General features: G+C 42.2%; 1 protein-coding gene across 1 annotated transcript; it reads left to right on the top strand.

The window, feature by feature from the left end:
- The first annotated feature begins 1,529 nt into the window (after nucleotides 1-1,529).
- meak7 (MTOR associated protein, eak-7 homolog) lies at nucleotides 1,530-6,973 on the top strand. Its single transcript, XM_069714325.1, has 9 exons — nucleotides 1,530-1,610; nucleotides 2,386-2,553; nucleotides 2,932-3,195; nucleotides 3,306-3,450; nucleotides 3,529-3,740; nucleotides 3,873-4,059; nucleotides 5,019-5,137; nucleotides 6,041-6,220; nucleotides 6,711-6,973. The coding sequence occupies exons 2-9, from the start codon at nucleotides 2,392-2,394 to the stop codon at nucleotides 6,837-6,839; spliced, it is 1,398 nt and encodes a 465-aa protein (XP_069570426.1). The 5' UTR covers nucleotides 1,530-1,610; nucleotides 2,386-2,391; the 3' UTR covers nucleotides 6,840-6,973.
- Nucleotides 6,974-8,959: the final 1,986 nt, after the last annotated feature.

Consider the following 8,959-nt stretch of genomic DNA (forward strand, 5'->3'; position numbering starts at 1 on the left):
CCAGTTTTGGTGGGTTTTGGGGGAAGATAAATTGTCAAAATTGTGGCTTAAAATTTGAATGAAGTCACAGTGTGACTTTAAGCCAGTTTCTTTGCAGACTTCCCTCTAATTCAGTATAAACCATACAAGGACATATGAGTTTATAAATAAAGTGACTTAATTCAGTTTGTGAACTGAGAATGTGAACAGCTGACCTGTGAATTTAGTTAGTTTCACTTTTACCATCACTATGAATGGAGATGTGGGTACTGTCCCACAGAAAATTTTAGTCACGGGGCCACTTGACAAGTTCATCTGGCCATGCTTCAGGCCAAAACCTGAAATACGGGAGAGGAAGTAAAATCCTGAATAGCGTTTACTTTATTGCTCGCATTTTCTTTCACTAGGTTGTATAAACAACCACAACTTCACTGATTCATTCAGATTTCTGCTCTTTTACTGCAGTATGCTCATGACTTTTCTTCTTGCTGGCATTTAAAAAAAAAAATATTTTGCTGCATACTGATTCATCACTGCATCCTGTTTACTTGATGTGGGCAGATGCCAGCACGTCACCTTCACATGCAGCCGTGGCGACCGTCCTGCAGGAGCTCATTACAATGCAACACACCCAGCACGGCGCACTCACATAGAAAATCTCATGCCCTTAAAAGGCGTTTTTCAAAAGCCTGCTGTCTCTGCAGAGGCCTCTGTGTCTCTTGTGTTACTCCTGTGCACACTCTACTGGTGAAACAGGGGACGGGACAGTGAAACCACACTTCAATCTTGTCAATTACAAGCTTGTGTGTGTGGGGCTGTGGTGAAGATAATTTTTGCACCTGCATGCATAAGCAGTTATGGGATAAAGATGATGTTAGATAAAGAAACAAACTCAGTCTGTTAGGAGGATTTAAAAAAAAAAAAAAAAAAAAAAAATTGTATTTCTGATGAAGAGTCAGTTCAGGAGTGACACTTCTGCACAGTGTGAGTCATGTTAGAGTTTCAAGTTTCTTTTTTACATGTTTGGTTTAACACAATTGAATCAACGGTTCTACACAACCAAACTGTAGCCTCTCAGATCAAATATTATAATTCAACTATTTCCTTGTGAAATATAACTGTTAAACACAAACTTAAAAAAAAATTTTAAAAAAATTGAGCCGCATCAAATTTGTGGATAATTTGTCTCTTTGGTGTAATTTTTTGTGTGTCTTTTGGTTATTATATGCCAATTTGGTTTCATTTTGTGTGTCTTTTGTGCATCTCATTGTAGTTGTTTGGGGTCTCCGTGATCTTTTGGTGTCACTTTGGAATTGATTTGCATCTTTTTATCGTTGTTATTTTGTTGTTGTGAGCATTATATACACACACACTACTAACTAACTATATATATACTAACTAACTACACAGCTGCATGTAATAAAAAACAAACAAACACCCACCCTGTGTTCTTGAACGCAACCCAATCAACTGCCCCCTCCCCCTACCAACATTATTAACCAATCACAATGAAGCCTGTGAATGTTCTCTCGTTTGATTGGCTGCCGTCAGTGCCATTCCTATCAGCACCAGGAAGTTTTGCTGTCCCCACCAGATGCGGGATGGAAAGCCCAGCTGCTGTTGTTTAAAAGGTCAGCGACACACAGACACGCTTATTGTTCATTTTGAAGAATATCACGCGTGTTCAGGTGTTTGCCACGCCTCGTGTATTTCACATAAGGTCATTTCCGTCGGGGATTCGTATGAGTGAATGCTTAGCTTCGCCAGCTAGCGTTAGCATCGGTCTTTAAAGTTGTTTTTCTATCATTAGGACGGATGAATTCAAGTTTTATTCTCCAATATTTATCGCTGTATTGGGGATTTGATTGCATGGGGATTTTGGTTGCAGGACAGCTCCGGAATATATACCCCCCCCCACACACACACACACACACACACACACACAGCAGATATTTTGACTTGTCAGCAATAATCAATCAAAATAAATAAATAAAAATAAATCAATAACATCGATGAAGTCTTTTGCACTTTAACCTTTCAAACCCCTCTCGGTTGTTAATTACTTATATTCAGTCTGAGACTCTTAAAACGTGGTGAAGTTAGTTGTGGGGTGTTTTTTTTAATTTTTTAAAGTGCTTTGCTGCTATAATATATGACAAACTTTCAGTGATAAATTAATTTGGGACTAATGTGACTGAAATATGTCAAATGTTTATTAGAAATTTAAAAAAAAAAACATGTCACAAAAATGTTTGTTTTACGTCTACGTTCATTCTCATTTGGGTCCATTCAGGTCAGGTCTTGCTTTGATTGGGTCTCTACTTCAACCCCCCAACCCCTCTCCTCCCTCTCATTGTATGTAAACATAATAAAGTTTGTGCTCTGTCATATTCTGTCTGCCTGCAGAGCATCATGGGTAACACGGAGAGCGTGGTGGTGCAGAAGCGGCTGGCTCGCTTCCGCCCCGAGGAGAGGCCCGTTGTCGAGGGGGTCTTCGACAGGCTCCAGGGCGGCACCGGGGGCCCTTCGGGGAAAACGGCAGCAGGGAAGACTCTGACGCTTGAGATGTTGCAGGTGTGACTGTTGAATCGGAAACAAGTATTTTCAATGTAGGACTGAAACTCCCAAGTGCAATATCAGATTAAACTATTGAGGTAAAAACCGAGGTTCGTTGATTTACAGCCTTGAGATTCTTGAGATTTATAGAAAACAGAGTTAAACAGTTCACTTCTCTCCTTTTAACATTTTTAATTCCTACTTGCTTTTCTTTCTGATTTATTATAGTTTTACAGATTCCTGTAACGATGCGTTTTTCCTTGTCTGCATTATTCCACTTCATCCAATATGCAATTTCAAAATTAAAAAAAAAAAAAAAAAGCATCACTCAGGGAAAGGTATTCTCTCTTGTTGCGTTGCCTTTGTGTAACCATCCCCTCCTTTCGTCTCTCCCAGTCCTCGATGGGCAGCCTGGCTCCGGCCTCCATGGTGAGGAGGGTCTTCTGGTGCATTTGCAGCATCGACGCAGGACCGGCAGCAGCCGCGGCCCCCGGGAAGCCCGGCGGGCCTGCAGCCTTCGGAGTCGGTCGAGAGCAGCTGGTTGTCTTCCTTGCGGACACCCTGCGAGGCACTGCGGAAGAACGAGCTCCCCTCGTCCTGGCCATGTCCCAGGATGCGTCGGCAGCAACAGCGGTCGTCACGTGTGAGCAGGTGGTTGAGGTGAGAAAAGGGTGAAATCAAACTGGAAATAATGGATGTTTTTATTTTTCTTCTTCTCTACGTTGTCTTTTGTAACAGACCTGACGTTCTCTCTTCCTCTTTCTCTGCAGTTCCTGCAGGACCTGATCTCTACTGTAGTTCAGATTGTGGTCCACAGAGGGCGCCTACAGGGCTGGAAGCCGGAGAGAATGGGAGACGGCTCCCTGGGTGTTAAAATCCTGGCAGAGCAGTTGGGTTCTGAACTCAAAACTTCAGGTAAACAGCAGATTTGGAGGATTTGTAAACATATTAGGAGATGTGATTGTTGACGCTCCTCCGTGTTTCTCTCCTCAGATCAGGGAGGTTGTGATGCCTCCTGTCTGGAGGACTGGATCTTCAGGGTCCCCCAGGTATCGCTGTACCTGGAGATGCTGGTAGCTGAGGGCTTAAATGTGTCTCTGAGCGAGCAGCCGGCCACGACGCTGCTGCCCCCCTGCAGGGAGACGCCCTGGAAGGATCTGAGGTGTCTGCTGGATCTTCCCACCCTCATGTTTCTGGCACCTCAGGTCCGAACACAAATGTACACGACATGATGTTGGATGGGTGGAAAATGGGACCAAAACTTTTTTTTTTTTTTTTTTTACTCTCGATCACTGTGCTGCTTGTACACGTCCCCTCCTCTCTGTTGATCTCCCTAGTTGCCAGACAGCTACAGCGCCCCCTGGAGGCTCGTGTTTTCCACGCAGCTTCACGGAGCTAGCTTCACCAGGATGGTGACCGGCCTGACGAAGCGAGGGCCAACCCTGCTGCTCATCAAGGACACTAAGGGGCATGTTTTTGGGGGCTTTGCCTCCCACGCCTGGGAGGTCAAACCTCAGTTCCAGGGTGAGAGAAGCTGAAACCAGCTCCGTCTGGTCTCGTGTTTGTATGAATTACAGATTTTAGATCTGATGAATGTCATCTCTAGTTTATTGGTTGAAGGACATCAATCCAGTCCATCTGTTACAGTTAACCTTGTACTTTAAATGAATGCATTTAACTAATTGTGACTCAATATTTTGGTGAATTGAGGGTCATACAAAGCAAAAACTTAAAGACAAATTTGGTACTCGCAATGTCGACGTTATATGATTCAAAAAGGCACATTATTAAGTGCACATAGCTAAAATTAATACAAACAGTCCTGCAATAAATCCTCCTTTTAACGTTACTGTAATATACAGAGGGGTGTTTTTGTTATTTAGTGTGCAATCATGGATTAATGGGATGGAAAAAAATTATAGAAACACCAGCCTATATAAATAAATACATAATAAACTGCCAAACGAGTTCATAGCAGGCCGAGGGAAAATCTCGTCCAACCTTTTTGCACAACATTTTGACAAAGTCTCATTTTACTGTTGTATTTTTATCGACCATTTGCATAGCCGGTATGTTTTATTTGACGTATAATGCAATTCTTTAAAGTGTCACCTCATTCAAATATACACGAACAAAAATAAATTTAACAAATTTCCTGCAGTCCATATGGCTAATCTTAAATCTCAGGATTTACAGCTGAATTAATATTTAACAGTAAAGAACCAAAGTACAAAATAATATCAAAGATTCATAAATCTCTGGCTCGCAGTGTCACGGCGGTGAAATAGTGTGATGCCTCAGGTTAGGTTAGGTTAGGTAGTTACTTTATTAATCCCTGAGGGCAATTTTTTTTCAGGTCAAGTTTCACATTAAAACACAGATTAAAATGACACTTTGAGGAAGTAATACCACTGGTTTGAATACTGTGGACTGCGACTTTTCTCTCAGATCTTCATGATTTGTATATTTCTGTGTGTGCTCAGGTGACTCCAGATGCTTCCTGTTCACTGTGTTCCCCAGACTGAGAGTTTTTACAGCAACAGGATACAACCAACACTTCATGTACCTCAACCAGAACCAGCAGACCATGCCCAACGGACTGGTGAGACTGCACTCGTAATGTTGCTCGTAACAGATGAAACTTAAAAGAGCCTATTTTTTTTTTTTTTTTTTTTTTTTTTAAATCAGATCTGCCCTGATGTTGCGTCAATAAAATATTTGTTTTAATCTAAGGGACAGAGCTTTTCAATAAAACTGTATAATGCCATCTTCCCTTTAACAATATTCCGGTGCCCAAATACTGAAAATAATAAAAGTTTTGTGTTGGTGTTGTTGCAGAACAGCATTTCCTTCAAAGCTGGAAGGTTTTGTTATTGACAGCTCCGCAGATGAAGACTAACCTTAAACTGCTGATAATGAGGAGCTCGTTTTTGTGCCGTTCACTATTCAGATCATTTTAAAAGCTGAACCAGAGGATGAATTGATGAAGCTGGCTCCAAAGATATAATATCTAAATGGCACAACAGTTAAACTACATCCAGTTAAAGTCCCAAGAGATGTTTGCAGTGAAGAAAGAAATCTCGTATTGTTCCCTCAGCTGCTGCGACCCTGCTGCTATAAATTCACAAACAGTTTTCTCACAAACTTCCCTGGAAAGTGTTGGCCTGCTGCTGCTGTGGTCACGACTCTAGAAACAAAAAGTGGTGCCACGACCTCTGAAAGCAGATGGAAGCTCTGAAAGTCTTTTGGTTTGTCCAGAATCGGGGAGGAAATGCATGAATTTTGGTGAAAATGTCACGTGTGGAATTGGAATATTTTCGTTTATGGTCTGTGGTTTCACCAAAACGCAAATTTTTTTTTTTTTTTTTTTTTTTTTAAGCGTACACAGAGTCCGACCTTAATTTCATTTCACAAAAAAATTTGAGTTGGAAAAGAAAAAAAAAAATCCGGTGATAAATCAATTGTTTGTTTTGTTGCCATGTTTACGATGTCCGTTCTTCATCAGGGGATGGGCGGTCAGCACGGCTACTTCGGCCTGTGGCTGGACAGCGACTTCGGCCGCGGTCACAGCCGTGCACGGCCCAAGTGCACCACGTACGGCAGCCCTCAGCTCTCCGGAGACGAAGACTTCACCCTGGACTCGGTGGAAGTGTGGGCTGTGGGAAAACCCCCCGAACCAGAGGAGGTCAGAGAACTTCTTCAGTCTCTTATTGGGGCCCGAGCACCGAGCATCGGTGCGAAAGCCCTATTGTATTTCGTAAAAATGTTCTTGGTCGTTAGTCGTTCTTATTCTTACGTAAAGTGATTTTCCTTTTTGGAGGCTTTATCATATTCAAAAACTCATGAAAGTGGATACACGTATGTCTCCCGGCGAAAAAATGTCGTATTCTAGTGGAGTCGCGAGTGGGCGTGGCCAAACGGCTCGACAGCGCCCCCTAAAGAGATGCCCCGGCGCCCACTTTAAATCTTATGTACATGGACCGACCTTCTCCAAAAGTTACATGTATGATAACAGCGCCGCCCTGAAGACACCTGTATGGTCAAATTCACTCATAGTCCTAGTGCTTTTTGAAAACTCGTGATTAACTCTCAAATAGAGAAACTTATTTGCATCACACAGCTGTTTCCTTTTAAACCAATTTGTTTCCATGTGTCTCTTTGTTTGGTGTTTTCAGGGTGAGGAGGGGCAGGGTAAGAAGAGCATTCTGGATGCGGATCCAGAGGTCCAGGCCATGATGGAGATGACTGGAAAGACTCTGCACAGTCAGGGCCTCAGAGAGCCGGAGGAGGACGAGGAGCAGTGACCAAGAACAGTCTAACTTTACTGAGACCTGCCTGGTGCTGACACATGTAGACATATCAAATGATCTCAAATCGGCTTTCCCTGTTTTCCATAGTTTTCCCTTCAATCTAACTGCGGAAGACGTCATCGCAACATAAAGAAGTAGTAGGCTTCAGAGCAGTTCCTGTCATCAGTGTGAAAGTCACGAGTGTATTCACACTGGCACTGCATTGGTGTTTGCTCAAAGACAACTTTTCATCACCATTAAAGTCACTAAATAAAGTATTAGACTGCAGAACGTGAGTGCAGGTAAGTGAAACCATGTAATTATGTGTAGCAGGGAAATAATATGTAATATAATCATGATTTAAAGGACTTTTAAAGGGTGATTTTATTGAGAGTATTATTGTGAATTTTTTTTGTCTGATTTTATCTGGTTCATCTACTGCGTCATTATATTTATGTGTGAATATGTTATTAAAAACTATCTCAAGTAAGTGGTTTAATTGGAAAAGCTCAGAGGAGTTATTCAGGGAGTTTCCAACCACAGTGATGATGATGGTGATGATGATGATAATACATTTTTCATCCGCCGCCTCAAACTAAGAGCTGTGGACGAATATCATAAACACAGGAGACAAAAGACTTCCTCGGACTACCTGTTTTTACAGACTGGATGCACATCTGGATGTTTTTTTTAATTTTTTTTTATTAATGTTATTTTTGCTCAAAGTGCACATGACGGCCGGGACGTTGGACTGAGTATCCGGCATGAGCAGCAGGTACAACAGGTGGATGGCAGACAAATAGAGAAACGGCTAGAAGATATAATATCCAGATGTGTATTGTCCGTGCAGATGTGAGGTTGTGAATCTGTCCAGTCGTCTGAGATTTTATTGCGGGGGACTGATCAACTTCTTCAAAATCAGCAGGTCTTTTTTTTTGGATCCAGGAGTCTCACTTTATGTGGGACTGCACAGCGTCTTTATCCCGCGTCCCACATATTGAGACGACGTCCCACATTTGGATTGGCTCTAGTTTTCTCAGTCAACGCTTTCCCCCTCCCAAAGTCTGTGAAGAAAGCAGGGCAGGCTGTCGTCGTGGGGATGTGTTTGATGTCAATCAAACTGCACATGTGCGTGGCTCAAGTGCACGTTAGTCGGCCAACGCTAACTTCCTAAGTAATACCAGTAATACCACTCAGCGTGTCAGGTAGTTTGGAAAGGTGCGACCAAAATAAAGTTTATTTGTTTACTTCTTCACATTTTAAAGGCCAAACCGGTCATCTCTGTAGTCTATTGTGTTGGATAGACATCAAAATGTGTCCCACACAAACATCCACCTCTGATTCAGTTTGTTGGGATCTGGTCGCCTTAGTTTTGGGACATCTGATGGACAAATAGTCACAAATTTGCAGCTCTGTGTAGTTCAGGTTTATGTGTTTGTGCCTGGATGTGAGGGAGTAGTTGAAAACAGTTAAATATCCGGTAAACAGTGAAGAAAAGCTTCTTGTGGTGAATTTTGTTTCTCCACTACTTCTGTGTTCGGTTTCTTTAAGTTTGATCCATATAAGCAGTTGGTGTATTTGGTCCGGGAGAGAAGTTGTGACTCTTTACACTGTAACAAAAATATTATGTCAAGCTGACAAGCCAGGAGACATTCAGTTTTCATGTCTTTTTGACATAAGCTTCATGGATGAGTTTGTTTTTTACGGTGCCTGTAGTGACTGATACTCGTGTTTGTTTTTGTGCATGTAGTAGACACTTTACTGCAGATGTTTCCATGTAAAGTTGCGTGTATTAAAGTAACACGGCACCTGCCGGGCACACCTTCCTGTTCCACCTGTTTTTCTCTTTGGTGGCAGTTTTCTTTGTTTGTGTGTCTTCAGTTGGTCGTGTGACTTTACCAGACCGTGCTGTGAAATGTTGCAGCAAACTTTGGCGATTGTAATTATAGTAATACAAACTGAAAGGGAGCCCTGTCTTCATCCTCCTCCTCCGTTCTGCTATCATGCAAATTTTAGGGGGCAAGTTGCCCATGCAAATCTATTATATAAGCTAACAGTGCTTCACACAGTGGCCTGATGGATGTGGCTCCATAAAACATATTTATACTCCTCGTGTTGTTTGTGTATTGAAATTG

The sequence above is a fragment of the Brachyistius frenatus genome, unplaced genomic scaffold (genome assembly GCF_029030835.1).
Source record: "Brachyistius frenatus isolate BFR_SWC_R1_liver_20210118 unplaced genomic scaffold, ASM2903083v1 Contig_129, whole genome shotgun sequence".
In the NCBI taxonomy this organism is placed as follows: domain Eukaryota; kingdom Metazoa; phylum Chordata; class Actinopteri; family Embiotocidae; genus Brachyistius; species Brachyistius frenatus.

Excerpts from the sequence above, each read along its gene's own strand:
- meak7 (XM_069714325.1), top strand. The coding sequence starts at position 2,392 with ATGGGTAACACGGAGAGCGTGGTGGTGCAGAAGCGGCTGGCTCGCTTC. Across the intron at positions 4,060-5,018 it reads GGTCAAACCTCAGTTCCAGG|GTGACTCCAGATGCTTCCTG; the intron begins GTGAGAGAAGCT and ends GTGTGTGCTCAG. Across the intron at positions 6,221-6,710 it reads AACCCCCCGAACCAGAGGAG|GGTGAGGAGGGGCAGGGTAA; the intron begins GTCAGAGAACTT and ends TGGTGTTTTCAG.